Source organism: Pelophylax lessonae (genome assembly GCF_965119305.1).
Source record: "Pelophylax lessonae genome assembly, chromosome: 13".
Taxonomy (NCBI): domain Eukaryota; kingdom Metazoa; phylum Chordata; class Amphibia; order Anura; family Ranidae; genus Pelophylax; species Pelophylax lessonae.
In genome coordinates this window covers 5,219,131-5,239,824 of record NC_138780.1, presented here as the reverse complement: position 1 = coordinate 5,239,824, position 20,694 = coordinate 5,219,131, and the positions used below count along the sequence as shown (strand labels likewise).

The window sequence follows — 20,694 nt, the reverse complement described above, 5'->3', positions numbered from 1 at the left end:
TTTAGAGTCACTGCAGGTGACTTTCCTCAATTCTTCACATTTTAGAGATTGCAGCAAACCTAACTGCAGATTCTCGGCTGCTTCTGTCCTGTAGATACAGAGGTGGGCTATAAATGAGTACCATATGAGTCCTGCCCCTATTATAATGATGTGATCTGCCCCGATATTCTAATAAGTAACATCCATCCAGACTCGTACCTTTCTGAGATTTTGGGATGCTAGACTCAAGAATATTGCTGAGGACACAACATTCCGAGAACTAGGCTGTCTGCGATTTCACCTGAAGCTCTGTGCAGAGTTCGGGGGGGGGGGGGTAATTACAGGAACAGGGGGTAGAGAAAACAGAGTACTATTGCTATGGTTACATCTCTGAGTTCATGTGTGGACTCAGATGTATGGCAGTGCGGGTTCAGCTGCTTTTTGATGCGTTTCCATTGATTTCAATGAACAAAATGCAAGAAAAAAAGAGGTGGCGCCTTCGCTGACCATTCTTCAGGAAAATGCTAAATGCCCAGCTCTCATATTGATCCAATGGCTTCAATACCTCAGGATCAGCAGCCCAGGACAGGCCGTGTCACTTCCCAGGGAAGCACTGAAGCCAGAGACAGCCAGGAATAGAGCATTTTTAATTTTAAAGGAAATCTCCATATTTCTACCAATACGGGATCTTTCTAAAGTATATCTGAACCCAAAACTGTGGATGGATTAGGGTACTTTTTTTGTAATTGGATTGGGTTACTCCAGGTTAGACTGGAAGAATCCACAGGGCAGGACTCTGGTAGCTCCCCCTGGTTCTAGAAGCTTGGAGAAGCTTTTAGAAGTTAGTGGGTGGAGGCCAGGAGGCCCTGATCAGCATACTTGAGGGAATCTGACCAATCCCCAGGCAGAAGGCCCTGGCAGGGTGGCTGGATCAGCCCTTAAATATTGTGTCAGCAGAGGCATTGGGTAGAAGATGGAGTGCTGAGGTTTCTGTCATGGGGCCTGGGGTAGACCCCGGGGCTGGGGGACTCTAGGCTGGGGCTGAGAAAAGGAAGTAGAAGAAGCCAAAGAAAGGGATCTCCATTACCTTTGTGTCTTGTGCACAAGACATCCTGGCTGGCATGGGAGGACCTGGACAGTAGGAGGCCTTAATAGAGTTCTTGTCCAGTGCAGCAGGAATTAAGGGACAGTGTGAGTACCTCAAGCTATTCTATATGTTATGAACAAAACTAGAGTTTCCCTTTAATTTAGCCTTAGTAGGTTCATCAAATCTCGTAACATGACTAAATAGCATTTGTGCACCTTTGAAAGCCTCTTCAAGCCCACTTATCCAGGCTCAATGACCAATGGGAAGCAGCAGGGAAGAACCTAGACTTTAGGAAGTCTAAATTTGGATGTTAGAGGGTTTGAGGGTCCCAAAATGCATTGACAGGTGTGTGGAGATACCACCGAAATCATGATATCTATTCATGTGACACCTGTCATTGTAACTGCTCACCTGGCTGTCCTGTTAAAGGCTATCTACTGAGTCAAAAGGCCTGTAACATTGACTTTCACTTGCTGCGTGCTTTTTCCAGGTCCTAGACTCCAAACCCTGGAAACCCAACACAGCCAGGCATCTAGCATTCTCACAAGCAGGCCAAGAATGGCACCATTTATGTTCCTCTCCTGATATGTGAATGAGAACAAGGCATTAAACAGAACCCAAGGAGAGGTGACATGAACTGTTCCTCAAAGATATGGCCCGCAGCAGGTAATGGAGACTCAAGAGGTGCCCTGGCTTCTCTGGGTACCAGACAAGCAGCCATTACACACAATACAGCTCTATCCAGAGCTGACCCCTCTGCTGCTGTACAACTAAAAAGGTTTAATAACTTGAGTTGTGTTGTAAATACGGACACTTCCATGAGAGGACACAACAGCAGCCATTAGTCCATGTGCATAGGAAAAACCATTGGGCCAAGCCAGGACCACACAATGGATGGCCAGTCAAAGCCGATGACACAAAGAGTTGTCCAAATTGATCGTGAAGACCGGAATCTCCTTCATTTTTTCTGTTGGGGTCTCCACGTTGGTAGCTTCTTCCGCTTCAGTTTCCTGTGTTGGGTGGTGGATCTCCACCAGGATCTGGTATAGTAAGGAGCCGAAAACAGCACCCACACATGGCGCTACGATGGGCACCCACCACCAGTAGTTTCCGGCTCTGTAAAGGAGAAAGAAAGCTTGGTTATTATTGCAGGGCTGCCCCTGGACTGGTTCATGGTTGATACTCCTATGAAAACTCCACCAATGGGTCAGGGACACCATAGTGGAAGAATCACCATGGTGGAGTTACCTTAAGGCCTCGTGTACCCTTGCTTCAAAATTTGGCATTGGACATGCTTTATTAAAGCACTCTGAATGTCAATCACTGTCACTAAATAAAATGGTTACCTTAGAGTCCTGGTCACACGTTGTGTTTGCTTCACTTCAAAAATGATCCCCAATGTCGCTTACTTGGTGCTTAAAAGCATCTCTAAAGCCTCCATAGAAGTCTACGGCAACACTCGCTTACAGCACCTTCATCTTTTGAGAGGCTTTTATTCAGAGTTAGCTTTTCTTTGTTTTGTAAGTATTGCAGATATGAGATATCCCAGGATGCACTGGAAAACCAAGTGAACTGGAAAGTCTTCATCAGCAGTCACATCTGGTTCATGTGTATATATTCTGGAAGTGTCTGGGGCAGATATCACATCTGGCATGGAGCAGCAGGAAGGTGAGCGGGTCGGAACTGGCGAGAAGCAACTAGCAGATGGCACACATGGTGTGCAAGATTGGAATGCTATAGTAGAAGGTGAGTGGGGAATGCAGAGAGAGGGCTGAGAGACAGAGGATCAGCAGAGCTGTTTTACCTGAGCAGGAGAAACCAGCAATGTCACATGTGGTACGCAGCATTGGAGTAATATAGCAGGAGGTGAGGGGGGACCTGGGGGGGGGTCGGATCCGCAAACCGAAAGATCAGCAGAGCTGGGGGTTACTACTGAGTGGGAGATCAGCAGAGCTAGGGGTTACTAATGAGCAGGGGATTAGCAGAGCTGGGGGTTACTACTGAGTGGGAGATCAGCAGAGCTAGGGGTTACTAATGAGCAGGGGATTAGCAGAGCTGGGGGTTACTACTGAGTGGGAGATCAGCAGAGCTAGGGGTTACTAATGAGCAGGGGATTAGCAGAGCTAGGGGTTACTACTGAGCGGGGGATCAGCAGAGCTGGGGGTCACTACTGAGTGGGGAATCAGCAGAGCTGGGGGCTACTACTGAGCGGGGGATCAGCAGAGCTGGGGGTTACTACTGAGCAGGGATCAGTAGAGCTGGGGGTTACTACTGAGCGGGGGATCGGCAGAGATGGGAGTTACTACTGAGCGGGGATCAGCATAGCTGGGGGTTACTACTGAGAGGGAGATCAGCAGAGCTGGGGGATAATAATGCAGGGGATCAGCAGAGTTGGGGGTTACTACTAAGCGGGGAATAGGAAGAGCTGGGGGTTACTACTGAGCGGGGGATTAGCAGAGCTGGGGGTTACTACTGAGCCAGGGATCAGCAGAGCTGGGAGTACTACTGAGCAGGGAATCTGCTGAACGAGGGTACCAATGAGCTGGGGATCTGCTGAAAAGGGGGACTAATGAGCTGGGGAAATGCTGAGTGGGGGTACTACTGAGATCAGGTTCTACTGGGCCCCTTTAAAACAAAGCTTGTCGATGCTTTAATGCTTGTTAAAGTTGAAGTGAGTGTGAATGAGCACTAAGACTGTAAGAAGAAAGAGGTCCACTGGAACCAAGAGGTTCAATTCTCAGCAGAGCCCAGGTTTTCAAAGGGAGGACCAGAAGTAGGAGGAGATACCTCCAGTGTGATCAAGGGCACTAATAAGGATAAAGTGGGGATCATACCCTGACACTCTCCTCCAAAAATGAATGTAAACCTCTCAATGAACCCATTTATTGTTTTAGATAGATCGAGTAAGGGTCAGGGGTGTACTGACAACTCATGGGGCCCCCGGGCAATCAAAGATCATGGGGCCCCCTGTCTCCACACTCAAGCCACACAAAGCCCCACCTACAAATTGCAGCTCAGCCACATAGAGTGGGCATAGCCTGCATGGAAGTCCCTGGCTTCTTTCTGTAGTGTGTAGCCTCTCATGGGGCCCCCTACCGACCCTGGGCCCTCGGGCAGTGCCCTAATCCCCGAATGGTCAGTCCGCCCCTGGTAAGGGTTAGAACCTCCATGATGAGTAAATTCTTCTGGAAGTTCTACCCTTCTCCTGCACCTCTAAATTTTAACAAATGTTCTTGAGTGCCATCCATGGTGACCGAAAGACAATCAAGCAAAACCGAAGGACACCCTTCCGCCCGCTCTTTACAACCAACAAACTGCCAAAGTACTGGCCACCAACCTGAAGACATCTGAGCCCCATCCTGCCACGTAGGTGAAGAGACGCGGCCCCAGGTCTCGACTGGGGTTGATGGGGTAGCCGCAGTTCGCTCCCATGGAAAGGCCGATGGAGAAGACCAGCATCCCAACCACTACTGGCTCCAAACCCTTCGGCACTGGCTTGTTCCTGGAATCAATGATGGCCAAGATGCCGACCATCAACATTGCTGTCCCCATCACCTGCGTAAAAACAGTTTGTGAGAAATTAGACCCTTTAACTGAAATACAAACATCTTAAGATGTACAGTATTGTGGACCAGTGGCATCTTAAGAGCCTTATTAGCCCCCGGGCAATGCAGTGCACTGGGGCCCCGCCTACACAATCACCCACCAGAATAAAAATGCAAATCATTGATAAGGCGATATTTATTGGTACCTCCAACAAAATCAGTGTTTAAACATTAACACAACGTTTGGACAATATAACATGAGTTTGAAACACAAGGAAATGAAAAACAAGAAATTACATTTCAAAAACACTATGGATTATTGAATAACAGAGAGAACATGGAAGGTATAGGATGGCACAGAGACAGCGGATGTACATGGCAGGTATAGGATGGCACACAGAATGTACATGACAGGTATAGGATGGCATACAGAGGATGTACATGGCACACAGATATAGGATGGCACAGTGAGATGACTTACAGGCAGAGATGTATAGTAACGAAGTAGAACTACTTAAGTACTGTACTTAAGTACCGAAATGCGGTATCTGTACTTTCCTAGAGTAGAATTTTTTTCTCCTACTTCTACTTTTACTTCACTACATTTTTTCGATGATTTCGATACTTCTACTCAAGTATTTTTTTTTTGTGCTGCATAGTTACTCGTTACTTTTAAAAAAATTACCACTGCCAGAACAGTAGATGGCAGGTTACATAAAGCTCAAAAAAATGTGTATAATGTCATTTGTAAATCAGCGCATACGAAAATAAAGGCTGTGTATAATAAAAGCTGCCATACCAAATCTTTCCAATAAAAAGAAAATATGAAACAAACAAATAAATGGTGCTACAGCGCTTAAAGTGCATCAAGAAACTACTAACAAACACAGGTTAATCATTTGAAATAATAAAAAACAATATGATGTTAAAACTTTTGACTTTTCTTTAATAACTACATAACACAGTACTTGTACTTCTACTTTCAGTACTTGAGTAGAATTTTTTTTTCAAAACTACTGGTACTTTTTACTTTTAGTACTTAAGTAGCAAATTTTTTGAAAAAACTACTTGCAATACTTAAGTAAAAAAAATGTTGAATACTTTAGTACTTCTACTTAAGTAACTTTTTCTGTGAGCACTTCCACTTCTACTCAAGTCACTTTTTGATCGAGCACTTGTACTTTTACTCAAGTAGAAATTTCGAGTACTTTATACAAGTCTGCTTACAGGTATAGGATGGCACACAGAGGATGGCACACAGAGGATGTACATGGCACACAGAGGATAGCACACAGAGAATGTACATGGCACACAGAGGATGGCACACAGAGGATGGCACACAGAGGATGTACATGGCACACAGAGGATGGCACACAGAGGATGTACATGGCACACAGAGGATGGCACACAAAGGATGTACATGGCACACAGAGGATGTACATGGCACACAGAGGATGGCACACAGAGGATGTACATGGCACACAGAGGATGGCACACAGAGGATGTACATGGCACACAGAGGATGGCATGCAGAGGATGTACATGGCACACAGAGGATGTACATGGCACACAGAAGATGTACATGGCACACAGAGGATGGCACACAGAGGATGTACATGGCACACAGAGGATAGCACGCAGAGGATGGCACACAGAGGATGTACATGGCAAGCAGAGGATGGCACACAGAGGATGTACATGGCACGCAGAGGATGGCACACAGAGGATGGCACACAGAGGATGTACATGGCACACAGAGGATGGCACGCAGAGGATGGCACACAGAGGATGTACATGGCAAGCAGAGGATGGCACACAGAGGATGTACATGGCACGCAGAGGATGGCACACAGAGGATGTACATGGCAAGCAGAGGATGGCACACAGAGGATGTACATGGCACGCAGAGGATGGCACACAGAGGATGGCACACAGAGGATGTACATGGCACACAGAGGATGGCACACAGAGGATGTACATGGCACACAGAGGATGGCACACAGAGGATATACATGGCACACAGAGGATGGCACACAGAGGATGGCACATGGCAGGTAAAGGATGGCACAGACAGAGGATGGAAAGAGAGAGAAAAAAAATCAAGCAGCCTGCAGCAGTCTAATTACCTTCAACAGTGGCCGCACAGCACATGAAGGGAGGAGGTGGGTGGAGCCATTCTAGGCGCCGAGGAGGACGAGGAGGATCCTCCTCCTGCTGTGCATGCTGGGTCCCCTCTGCTTAGGACGTCACTGGTTGTTAGATGCCAGTCGGCTGGCCTTCCTAGCAACCAGTACAGCGCAAACGGGGGGGGGGGGGTGCCCTAGACCACCAGGTAAACTAATCTGGCCTGGGGGGGGACAGATCATTGCCACCCTGTTTGTGGGGCCCCTTTGGCAAGTGGGGCCCCCTGGCAACTGCCGGGCGTGCCCATTCGGAAAGACGGCCCTGTTGTGGACAGGTCCACTTAAAAACTTTCGGTGTCCTTTTAAAAGACAACTTATCTATAAGCTCATGAACTGAACCAATGGAAAGAGCAGAAGATTGGATATAGTCATCGAAATAACATTTTGGTGTCACCTGATCTAGAAAACCGTTGGCAATGCTCAGGTAGGGGGCGGGGTACGAGGAAAATATGGAGGCCGTCTCTCGTGGTCCGTACACGGTCAAGTTGCCGCCGGTGTAACTCTGGATGGCATCTTAAAGAAAAAAACAAAAAACAACAGTGACAATAAAGAGGTCCTGTCCTCCAATAGCAACAGTGACGATACCGGAGGGAGAGAAGGTCTGACCATAGTACAGTGCGAAGGCAGCTGCCGCTCCAGCAAACGACCCAACCACCTGGATGATGACATAGATGGGCAGCTTCCACCATGGGAACCGGCCCAGGACACACAGGCTGAGCGAGTACGCCGGATTTAGATGTCCACCTGTGGGACAGAGGGCACAAGTCAAGTCACCAGATATGAAGAGGCGTGAGTTCAGCTGCAAGGTTTTGAGAAATTGGGATTATTTTGGCAAAAAAATTGACATACAATTTTAATACAAAGGTGATTTTTGGTGGTTTTAAAGGTTGTATTGGGCTTTCAGTGGGTCATGAGGGTTATGAAAGGTCGTTTAAAACTATACGGGACCTTATACTGTCCTAAAACCGTCCCTCATTGGATATTCAGGAACACAAATGGTCCTATACACTACCCTAATGCTGACTCTGAATTTAACCCTACCATTAACACTAACACTAATGTGATTTCTAATAGTAACTCAACCATTAACACTAATCCTAATGCTAAGCCTAAAGCTAACGCTAATATTAACCCAACCATTAACACTAACCCTAACACTAATCCAAATGTAATCCTAAAGAGAACACTAATATTAATCCAACTGTTAACACTAACCCTAACACTAATCCTAAAGCTAACACTAATATTAACCCAACTGTTAACACTTACCCTAACACTAATCCTAATGCTAATCCTAAAGCTAACGCTAATATTAACCCAACCATTAACACTAACCCTAACACTAATCCAAATGTAATCCTAAAGAGAACACCAATATTAATCCAACTGTTAAAACTAACCCTAACACTAATCCTAAAGCTAACACTAATATTAACCCAACTGTTAACACTTACCCTAACACTAATCCTAATGCTAATCCTAAAGCTAACACTAATATTAATCCAACTGTTAACACTAACCCTAACACTAATCCTAAAGCTAACACTAATATTAACCCAACTGTTAACACTTACCCTAACACTAATCCTAATGCTAATCCTAAAGCTAACACTAATATTAACCCAACTGTTAACACTTACCCTAACACTAATCCTAATGCTAATCCTAAAGCTAACACTAATATTAACCCAACTGTTAACACTAGCACTAAATCTAATCTTAATGCTGATCCTAAAGCTAACACTAATTTTAACCCAATTGTTAACAGTAACCCAAATGCTAACCCTAATTTAACCCTAATTGAGTCTCAACCATTAACACTAACACTAATCCTAAAGCTAACACTAATATTAACCCAACTGTTAACAGTAACCCAAATGCCAACCCTAATTTAACCCTAATAGAGTCCCAACCATTAACATTAATACTAATCCTAATGCTAATCCAAAAACTAACACTAATATTAACCCAACCATTAGCACTAACCCCAACACTAATCCAAATGTAATCCTAAAGCTAACACTAATATTAAACCAAACATTAACACTAACCCTAACACTAATCCAAATGTAACCCTAAAGCTAACACTATTATTAATCCAGCTGTTAACACTAATCCCAATGTTAATCCAAAAGTTAACACTAACCCAACTGTTAACAGTAAGCCAAATGCTAACCCTAATTTAACACTATTAGAGTCTCAACCATTAACACTAACACTAATCCTAATGCTAATCCTAAAGCTAACACTAATAATAACCCAATCATTAACACTAACCTCAAAACTAATCCAAATGCAATCCTAAAGCTAATATTAATATTAACCCAACTGTTAATAGTAACCCAAATGCCAACCCTAATTTAACCCTAATAGAGTCCCAACCATTAACATTAATACTAATGCTAATCCTAAAACTAACACTAATATTAACCCAACCATTAGCACTAACCCCAACACTAATCTAAATGTAATCCTAAAGCTAACACTAATATTAAACCAAACATTAACACTAACCCTAACACTAATCCAAATGTAACCCTAAAGCTAACACTAATATTAACCCAACTGTTAACACTAACACTAATCCTAATGCTAATCCTAAAGCTAACACTAATATTTACCCAACTGTTTACAGTAACCCAAATGCTAACCCTAGGTTAATCCTAATAGAGTCTCAACCATTAACACTAATCCTAATGCTAATCCTACAGCTAACACTAATATTAACCCAACCATTAACCCTGACCCTAATGCTAATCTTAACACTAACTCTAATTTTTTAAATTTAACACTATTCCTAACACTAACCCTAATGCTAACCCCAATTTTACCACTAACCCAAATGCTAACCCTAACTTTAACGCTAACCCTTAAGTTAACCACAATTTTTACACTAAAGATAACACTAGCCCAAATGCTTACCCTAATTTTAAGGTAATCCAAATTCTAACTATAATTTTAATGTGAACCCTAATATGAACCCAACCATTGCCACTAACCCTAACACTAATCCTAATCCTAACCCTTATTTTTAGATTTACTGCAAATCCTAATCCCATCCTTAATGGTAACTTTAACCCTTACACTATCCATAACTTTAACCCTAATTTTGAAAACCTAATATTAACCCTAATTTTAAACCCTAACGCTAACTCTAACTTTGATTCTAATGCTAACCCTAAAGTTAACCCTAACACTCTGTTTATAAACAAAGCCATGTGATTTTTTTCCTTGCAGTTCCGAGTGATTGAAATTTGCCTCTAATTTAGAAAAATTCCACCAAAACCCAAAATTCTATTTTTCTTGGTTCAGACCTGCTCGGGGGAGGGGGGACCTGTGGCCACACCCAGGAGATAAAATTAAAATTTCTGCACCAGCGTCTGGAAGCCAGATGGGTAAGGATGAGTTAACATACCTGACACACCCCCCGACACGTAAATAGCGATAACGACAGCAATGGCTCCAGCCAGGTACATGCAGAAGAAGTTGCCTTTGGTGTTCTGGCTGGTGACTCCCTGCGCCGTGGCCGCAACGGTGATCAGCTGCAAAGAAACAAAAATGGCGGATGATACTTTAGTTGGATTGTGTACATATGATATAATATATACATTGTAATACGTTGTTCATCTTCATTTCCTCTCAGACTTCTTCAGGGACAATCAATTCCAATTCTATATACTGTGGGAGTGGCCAGTCTGAAATCCTAGGGGGTGGGCTCCAGCTTTACTCATGGGAGTGGCTAGGGTCAGAAGAGTGCGGAGAGGATAAACAAACCCACCCCAGAACTGGCAACCTTGGCCATGCAAAGGGGCATTGGCAGCCTCTAGCTCGCTCACAGCGTTGGGCAATCGTTCTGAGGGTTTAAGGTCACCTCAGTCTGAAATCCTAGTGGGCGGGCTCCAGCTTTACTCATCGGAGTGGCTAGGGCCCGAAGAGTGCAGGGAGGGTAAACAAACCCACCCCAGATCTGACAACCTTGGCCATGCAGAGGGGCATTGACAGCCTCTAGCTCGCTCACGGCGTTGGGCGATCGTTCTGAGAGTTTAAGGTCAACTCAGTCTGAAATCCTAGTGGGCGGGCTCCAGCTTTACTCATGGGAGTGGCTAGGGTCAGAAGAGTGCGGAGAGAGGGTAAACCAAACCCACCCCAGATCTGGCAACCTTCGCCATGCACAGTGGCATTGGCAGCCTCTAGCTCGCTCATGGCGTTGGGCGATCGTTCTGAGGGTTTAAGGTCACCTCAGTCTGAAATCCTAGTGGGCGGGCTCCAGCTTTACTCATGGGAGTGGCTAGAGTCAGAAGAGTGCGGAGAGGGTAAACTAACCCACCCCAGATCTGGCAACCTTGGCCATGCAGAGGGGCATTGGCAGCCTCTAGCTTGCTCACGGCATTGGGCGATCGTTCTGAGGGTTTAAGGTCACCTCAGTCTGAAATCCTAGTGGGCGGGCTCCAGATGTACTCATGGGAGTGTCTAGGGTCAGAAGAGTGCGGAGAGGGTAAACAAAACCCACCCCAGATCTGGCAACCTTCGGCGTGCACAGGGGGCATCGGCAGCCTCTAGCTCACTCACAGCGTTGGGCAATCGTTCTGAGGGTTCAAGGTCACCTCAGTCTGAAATCCTAGTGGGCTGGCTCCAGCTTTACTCATGGGAGTGGCTAGGATCAGAAGAGTGCGGAGAGGGTAAACAAAACCCATCCCGGATCTGGCAACCTTCGCCATGCAGAGGGGCATTGGCAGCCTCTAGCTCGCTCATGGCGTTGAGCGATCGTTCTGAGGGTTGAAGGTCACCCCAGCTTCTCAAAAATTGACAATTATGCCATTTTACTAAAACAGGATTTCGAAAGCGCGATATGGGGAACTTTCACATCACACCCAAAATTAAGAACATTCATTTTTGGATGTCAATTATTCTAGGGGGTTCAAGGTCACCTCAGCTTCTCAAAAATTGGCAATTGCGCCATTTTCTCAAAACAGGATTTGAAAACGCGATACGGGGAACTTTCACATCACACCCAAACCTAAAAATATTTATTTTTGGATATGGCCAGATTTCGAAATCAAACGTCCACGGCTCTTGGCAGCAAAGGTGCATAGGAAAGAAAAAAACACATTTGATTGTAAAAAAAAGACAAAAAAAAAGATAAAGAATAGGAGATACAGTATCTGACAAAAGTAAGTACACCCCTCATATTCTATCTTTCCATGTGACAACACTGAAGAAATGAGACTTTGCTACAATGTAAAGTAGTGAGTGTACAGCTTGTATAACAGTGTAAATTTACTGTCCCCTCAAAATAACTCAACACACAGACATTAATGTCTAAACCGCTGGCAACAAAAGTCAGTACACCCCTAAGTGACAATCTCCAAATTGGGCCCAAAGTGTCAATATTTTGTGTGGCCGCCATTATTTTCCAGCACCGCCTTAACCCTCTTGGGCATGGAGTTCACCAGAGCTTCACAGGTTGCCACTGGAGTCCTCTTCCCCTCCCCCATGATGACATCACAGAGCTGGTGGATGTTAGAGACCTTGCGCTCCTCCACCTTCTGTTTGAGGATCCCCCACAGATGCTCAGTAGGGTTTAGGTCTGGAGACATGCTTGGCCAGTCCATCACCTTTACCCTCAGCTTCTTTAGCAAGGCAGTGGTCCTCTTGGAGGTGTTTGGGGTCGTTATGTTGGAATACTGCCCTGCGGCCCAGTCTCTGAAGGGAGGGGATCATGCTCTGCTTCAGTATGTCACAGTACATGTTGGCATTCATGGTTCCCTCAATGATCTGTAGCTCCCCAGTGCCGGCAGCACTCATGCAGCCCCAGACCATGACACTCCCACCACCATGCCTGACTGTAGGAAGACACACTTGTCTTTGTACTCCTCACCTGGTTGCCCCCACACACGCCTGACACCATCTGACACCAAATAGTTTATCTTGGTCTCATCAGAGCACAGGAGATGGTTCCAGTAATCCATGTCCTTAGTCTGCTTGTCTTCAGCAAACTGTTTATGGGCTTTCTTGTCCATCATCTTTATAAGAGGCTTCCTTCTGGGACGACAGCCATGCAGACCAATTTGATGCAGTGTGCGGCGTATGGTCTGAGCACTGACAGGCTGACCCCTCCCCCACCCCTTCAACCTCTGCAGCAATACTGGCAGCACTCATACGTCTATTTCCCAAAGACAACCTCTGGATATGACGCTGAGCACGGCACTCAACTTCTTTGGTTGACCATGGTGAGGCCTGTTCTGAGTGGAAACTGTCCTGTTACACCGCTGTATGGTCTCGGCCACCGTGCTGCAGCTCAGTTTCAGGGTCTTGGCAATCTTCTTATAGCCTAGGCCATCTTTATGTAGAGCAACAATTCTTTTTTTTCAGATCCTCAGAGAGTTCTTTGCCATGAGGTGCAATGTTGAACTTCCAGTGACCAGTATGAGAGAGTGAGAGCGATAACACCAAATGTAACACACCTGCCCCCCATTCACACCTGAGACCTTGTAACACTAACGAGTCACATGACACCGGGGAGGGAAAATGGCTAATTGGGCCCAATTTGGAGATTGTCACTTAGGGGTGTAGTGACTTTTGTTGCCAGCGGTTTAGACATTAATGGCTGTGTGTTGAGTTATTTTGAGGGGACAGTAAATTTACACTGTTATACAAGCTGTACACTCACTACTTTACATTGTAGCAAAGTGTCACTTCTTCAGTGTTGTCACATGAAAAGATAATGGGAGGGGTGTACTTACTTTTGTCAGATCCTGTATTTTTGGGTTATTAAATTATGAGCGTCAGCAAGAATTGGAAGAGTCCAACCGCAGGTGGTGGATGCAAAACAAAGGGGAGGAGCTTGCCTTTGCAACTTTGAGTCTGTTCGAGGTTAATAGCTGGAAAGAGATTTCACTCATCAACGTCCCCTTCCACATCTGTCACTCTTTGGATTTACCTGTTGTAACTTTTGCAACCTGTAATGTTATTCTGTAGCACAATTAAAGGAGGAAGGGAAGTTTATGACGATCACGCACCCTGTTCATTCTGTGTTTGTCTCTCTATCATTTCACTACACTACAATGCAGGGCTGCTGTTAGAAATCAGGGGGGGGGGGCATACAGCCTACCTAGCAGCCCCCCCCCCCTCCTGAATTTATCAAGACAATATTTTCACCAAAAATACACTAAAATCATTATTAGCGGACACAAACATAACAGAGAACCCGTGTAATTTAGCCCTTTTTATAGTTTTTTACATAAAAAAAAATATATATATATATATATGTATTTATATTTATTCATTTATTATTATTTATTTATTATTATTTATTATTATTATTATTTATTTATATATATATATATATATATATATATATATATATATATATATTTATTTATTTATTTATTTATTTTAAATGTTCACAATTATTTTATTTTACTATTTATTTATTTTTTTATTACAATGTTTAAATATTATTATTTTTTTTTTTTTTTTTACAATCTGCTATTTTTTTTAAAGGAAAGGTAAGCCTGCAGCGCTGTGTGTGTGTGTGTGTGGGGGGGGGGGGGGGGGACGACAATTACAGGTACGATGCTCTGTGTCTGTGTCTCTTCCCGCAGCAGCTAAAGGCTGGTAAGAGGGGGAGAAACTGGCTTTCAGCTGCTGCAGAGAGCTGCACAGGGCTTCCTTCTGTAATTGCCCCTCTGCCCGACTGCACCGATTCCCCATGCTGTTGGGGCCCCCCCTGTGTACCCGGGCCCCCTACAGGAGGACTGGCGGTCCCCCCTATCAGCAGCCCTGGTGCAATGCATTACACACCATAAAGGCAATTGGCAGCAATGAGCAGAATTTTGATTTTATTTTTTATTTTGATTTATTTTTGTTTTAGAGTAATTTTATGAAATTTGGGCAAATTTCACCATTTCGGTGGAATATATTGGAGTCAAAGGGGATGGTGAAATTAAGTTTTTTTTTTATGGTTATGAGTTTGAAATGGGCTATAAATGGCTCCTCAGGGTTACAGAAGCTCCTCCCACCCATCTTGGGTCTGTTCTTCCACCACAAAAAAAGGCTCCTTATTTGCCTCTTTATTTTATTGTTTTGTTTTTTTTTTTTTTTTCATAAAAAAAAGAGAATTTTTTTTTTATTTTTTTTTTAATAACAGTTTACAAATAAATGCAAAAATTACAAAAAAAGAAAAATTTTAAAAACTATTTATGATAAATCGTACAATCCATCAGGTGATCCTTCGCAGATCAATAGGCGGATTGTCAGGTCATCGAAAACATTTGCAGTCACGCATTCTCCGATCTCAGTCTCTCTGTCCGGATGGGTTAATAATCTGGCAGAGGCGGATTGGCAAGAACAGCGGGTAATACGGGTCGTACTCTGCCCTCTACTGATACATCCCATAATCAGGAATTTTTATGGGGATGAATTAGCTGAAAAGTGATAAATAATTCTGATAACAACTAATAAACAGCTGCAATTACTAATGTGAGGTATGGTGGCACATACTCAGCTGATGGCAGCTTTCCCGGCAGCCTCACAGACGTGCTGCCACTCACAGTGATGGGCCAGCGCCGAGCGAGAGCGATGACATGCAGGCACCCGATGTGACGGGGGAGAAATATGCTGCCCGATCGTCTGTGCGGGGTTATAAAGAAACAACTGCTGGGGCACACAAGGGCAAATCACAGGTATTGCTGAACATTATGGTAACCCTAAACCTTTGTCTAGTGCTAACCCTTAACTCTAACATTAATGACAAGCCTAACCCCAACTCTAACTCAAACTCTATCCCTATCACTAACCCTTATGATATATATATATATATATATATATATATATATATATATATATATATATATATATAAAACTCTAACCCTACCTCTAATGCTATCCCAATGGTAACCCTAACCCTATCACTAGCCCTCCCTAACTCTAATCCGAGCACTAGCCCTCCCTAACTCTAATCCGAGCACTAGCCCTCCCTAACTCTAATCCTAGCACTAGCCCTCCCTAACTCTAATCCGAGCACTAGCCCTCCCTAGCTCTAACCCTAGCACTAGCCCTCCCTAACTCTAACCCTAGCACTAGCCCTACCTAACTCTAATCCTAGCACTAGCCCTCCGTAACTCTAACCCTAGCACTAGCCCTCCCTAACTCTAACCCTAGCACTAGCCCTACCTAACTCTAATCCTAGCACTAGCCCTCCCTAACTCTAATCCGAGCACTAGCCCTCCCTAGCTCTAACCCTAGCACTAGCCCTCCCTAACTCTAACCCTAGCACTAGCCCTACCTAACTCTAATCCTAGCACTAGCCCTCCGTAACTCTAACCCTAGCACTAGCCCTCCCTAACTCTAATCCTAGCACTAGCCCTCCCTAACTCTAATCCTAGCACTGGCCCTCCCTAGCTCTAACCCTAGCACTAGCCCTCCCTAACTCTAATCCTAGCACTAGCCCTACCTAACTCTAACCCTAGCATGAGCACTAACCCTACCTAAATCTAACCCTAGCACTAGCCCTACCTAAATCTAACCCTAGCACTAGCCCTACCTAAATCTAACCCTAGCACTAGCCCTACCTAAATCTAACCCTAGCACTAGCCCTCCCTAACTCTAACCCTAGCACTAGCCCTCCCTAACTCTAACCCTATCACTAGCCCTACCTAACTCTAACCCTAGCACTAGCCCTCCCTAACTCAAATCCTAGCACTAGCCTTCCCTAACTCTAACCCTAGCACTAGCCCTCCCTAACCCTAATCCTAGCACTAGCACTCCCTAACCCTAATCCTAGCACTAACCCCAATGCCAAGCCTAACTCTAATGCTATCCCTAACACTAACCTCAATGCTAACTCTAACTATAACCATAACGCTAGCCCTAAATCTAACCCCAACTCTTACCCTAACACTAACTATAACTCCAATGTTATCCCTAACACCAACCGTAATGCTAACCCTAACACTAACCTTAACAGTATCCTTCCCTAACCCTAACCTTTTATACCCTAACCAAAAACTCTAAAGCTAAACCTAGCTCTAACTCTATCCCTCCCTAACTCTAACCGTATCACTGCACTTAACTCTAACCCTAAAGCTAAACCCAACTCTACCCTAATGACAAGCCTAACTCAAATGCTATCCCAATGTTAACCCTAACTTTAACCCTTAACACTATTGCTTCCTAACTCTAATGCTAATCCTAACTCCAATGTTACCCCTGACACCAACCCAGATACTAGCCCTAACTCTAATTCAAACGCTATCCCTATCACTAACCCCTCTGCTAAATCTAACCCTAACTCTAATCCTAGCACTAGCCCTCCCAAACTTTAATGCTAATCCTAACCCTAATGTCAAGCCTAACTCTACTGCTATACCTAACACTAATCTCAATGCTAACCCTAACTATACCCATAATGCTAGCCCTAAATCTAACCCCAACTCTTACCCTAAAGCTAACTATGTTATCCCTAACACCAACCCTTACCAGTAGCCCTAACATTATCTTTCTATAACCCTTTATACCCTAACCATAACTCTAACGCCAAACCTAGCTCTAACTCTAACACTATCTGTCCCTAACTCTAACCCTATTCACTACACTTAACTCTAACCCAAAAGCTAAACCTAACTCTAATCCTAATGCTAACCCAATGCTAACTCTAACTAAAACCCTAACACTATCCCTTCCTAACCTGAATGTTAACCCTAACTCTAACTCTAATGCTATCCTTAACATTAACCTCAATGCTAACCCTAACTCTAACCATAATGCTAGCCCTAAATCTAACCCTAACTCTTACCTTAATGCTAACCCTAACTCTAACCAAAATGCTAGCCCCAAATCTAACCCAAACTCTAACCATAATACTAGCCCTAAATCTAACCCTAACTCTTACCTTAATGCAAACCTAACTCTAACACTATCCCTAACACTAACCCTAATGCTAACCCTAACTCTAACCCTTTATACCCCACAAGTCTAACCCTAATGCTAAACCTAGCTCTAAACCAAATGCTAACACATGATACAAATATTATAAATGGAGTTGCAGTTCAGTGAGTAAAATAAGTATTTGATCCCCAAACAAAACATGACTTAGTAGTCGGTGGAGGAACCCTTGTTGGTAGGCACAGAGGTCAGACGTTTCTTGTAGTTGGTGACCAGGTTTGCACACATCTCAGGAGGGATTTTGGTCCACTCTTCTTTACAGATCCTCTCTAAATCCTTAAGATTTCTTGGCTGTCCCTTGGCTGTCCCTTGGCAACTCGAAGTTTCAGCTCCCTCCATAAATTTTTTATAGGATTAAGGTCTGGAGACTGGCTAGGCCACTCCATGACCTTAATGTGCTTCTTCTTGAACCACTCCTTTCTTGCCTTGGCTTTATATTTTAGGTCATTGTCATGCTGGAAGACCCATCCATGACCCATCTTCAGTGTTCTGGCTGAGGGAAGAAGGTTCTTATTCAGGATTTTACAATACATGGCCCCGTCCATTGGCTGCTTAATGCGGCAAAGTTGGCCTGTACCTTTAGTAGAGAAACAACCCCAAAGCATCATGTTTCCATCTCCTTGCCGGACTGTAAGGATGGTGTTCTTTGGGTCATAGCAAGCATTTTTCTTCCTCCAAAAACGGCGAGTTGAGTTAATGCCAAAGAGCTCAATTTTGGTCTCCTCTGACCACAGCACTTTCTCCCAATCCTTCTCTGAATCCTTCAATCAAGAAGGCACATGTACAGTCATGCCAATGAACATCTAAATGATTCAGAGAAGGATTGGGAGAAAATGCTGTGGTCAGATGAGACCAAAATTAATCTCTTTGGCATTAACTCCACTCGCCGTGTTTGGAGGAAGAAAAATGCTGGCTACGACCCTAAGAACACCATCCTTACAGTCAAGCACGGTGGTGGAAACATAATGCTTTGGGGCTGTTTCTCTGCTAAAGGTAAGGGCCAACTTTGCCGCATTGAGGGGCCATTGGACGAAGACTTGTATTGTAAGATCTTGGATGAGGAACCTTCTTCCCTCAGCCAGAATACTGAAGATGGGTCGTTGGTCTTCCACCATGACGATGACCCAAAACATACCACCGAGGCAACACAGGAGTGGCTCAAGAAGAAGCACATTAGGGTCATGGAGTGGATTAGTCAGTCTCCAGACCTTAATCCTATAGAAAGTTTATTGAGGGAGCTGAAACTTCGAGTTGCCAAGCGACAGCCAAGAAACCTTAAGGATTTAGAGAAGAGTGGACCCAAATCCCTCCTGAGATGTCTGCAAACTACAAGAAACGTCTGACCTCTGTGCCTACCAACAAGGGTTCCTCCACCGACTACTAAGCCATGTTTTGCTTGGGGAACAAATACTTATTTTACTCACTGAACTGCAACTCCATTTATAACATTTGTATCATGTGTTTTGGTTGATATTCTGTCTCTATCATATAAAATACACAGATGATAAAAATTATACACCCGCCATTTCTTTGTAAGTGGGCAAAATGACACAATCTGCAGTGGATCCAACCATTACTTCCCCCACTGTAAGTATTGTTCTAGGAGGGGAAAATTGGGCATGTAGGGGTTGCTAAGAGTGGTGATTTAGGGGGATTTGTGTTAGGAGGGGGGATGGGGGGAAGAAGATTTGTGCTAGAAGGGGGGATTTGGGGGGAATTTGTGCTGGGAGGGGGGGTATGATACGTGTGGGGGGGAAGAAGTGAAACAAAAGGGGGAATTTTAGAGGATTTCCATGCACTTTGAGAACCCCCACCCCATCATACAATTCCACCAATTATACAAAATCATGGCAATATTTTTGAAAATTTTTTGAATTACTCACAAGCAGAACAAAAACTCCAAGAAATTCGGCAAGGCATTGCCGGGCGAGGGTGTTCCTGAGTCTCAGCCGGTTCAGCAGCCTCTCCAGGGCAGGCCGGCATGCCATGTCACACCAGGTACCAGCAGAGGACGAAATGGTAAAGAGGAGGGGTGATGTCTTCTTATACGGCGTCCTATCACAGGGAGATAAGAGGGTCACCCAACCGCACATCGCCAACTTATCTGCTCAGTTATACCACCTACCTGTCCAAAGATCTGCAGTCACAACAGGTCAGGGTATATAATCCCATAATCAGCATTTAGGTGAATGTTTTTTTTTTTTTTTTCTAGATTTTTGCCATTAGAACAAACCTTTTATTATTTTTTTTTTTTTATTTTGCATAAATTATTATTATTTTTTTTTTTATTTTAAATTGTGAATTGTTGGGGCCTCTGTTGTACCTAAAATGGTTTGCAAAATTTTGCATTGTAAAAGTTTTGATATTTGGTTTTTTTTTTATTTTTTAGAAATATTTGTAGAGTTTTGATCACTTTATTCTTTTTCTGTTGTCTTTTTTTTTTTTTTCTTTTGTAGAGTTTTGATCACTTTATTTTTTTTTTGTTGTTTTTTTTTTTTTCTTTTGTAGAGTTTTGATCACTTTATTCTTTTTCTGTTGTTTTTTTTTTTTTTTTTCTTTTGTAGAGTTTTGATCACTTTATTCTTTTTTTGTTGTTTTTTTTTTTTTTCTTTTGTAGAGTTTTGATCACTTTATTCTTTTTCTGTTTTGTTGTTTTTTTTTCTTTTGTAGAGTTTTGATCACTTTATTCTTTTTCTGTTGTTTTTTTTTTTTCTTTTGTAGAGTTTTGATCACTTTATTCTTTTTTTGTTGTTTTTTTTTTTTTTTTCTTTTGTAGAGTTTTGATCACTTTATTCTTTTTTTGTTGTTTTTTTTTTTTTTCTCATTTCTTTTAAAATGTTTTTAAAAATGTGCAGATCACAGGCAATTTTGTGCATTTTCGGGAACTGTTCCTGTTTGTACTGGTTTCAGCTGCAGAAGAAGACATTATTATTATTATTTTTTTTTTTTAACAGCA

The 20,694-nt window shown here is 43.5% G+C and overlaps 1 protein-coding gene across 1 annotated transcript; it reads right to left on the bottom strand.

Annotated features, from left to right (window-relative positions):
- Positions 1-1,792: 1,792 nt before the first annotated feature.
- AQP10 (aquaporin 10) lies at positions 1,793-19,901 on the bottom strand. Its single transcript, XM_082275909.1, has 6 exons — positions 19,622-19,901; positions 10,210-10,336; positions 7,401-7,538; positions 7,189-7,307; positions 4,404-4,621; positions 1,793-2,182 (listed from the first exon to the last, which is right to left on the bottom strand). The coding sequence occupies exons 1-6, from the start codon at positions 19,829-19,831 to the stop codon at positions 1,969-1,971; spliced, it is 1,026 nt and encodes a 341-aa protein (XP_082132035.1). The 5' UTR covers positions 19,832-19,901; the 3' UTR covers positions 1,793-1,968.
- Between the last annotated feature and the right edge of the window lie 793 nt (positions 19,902-20,694).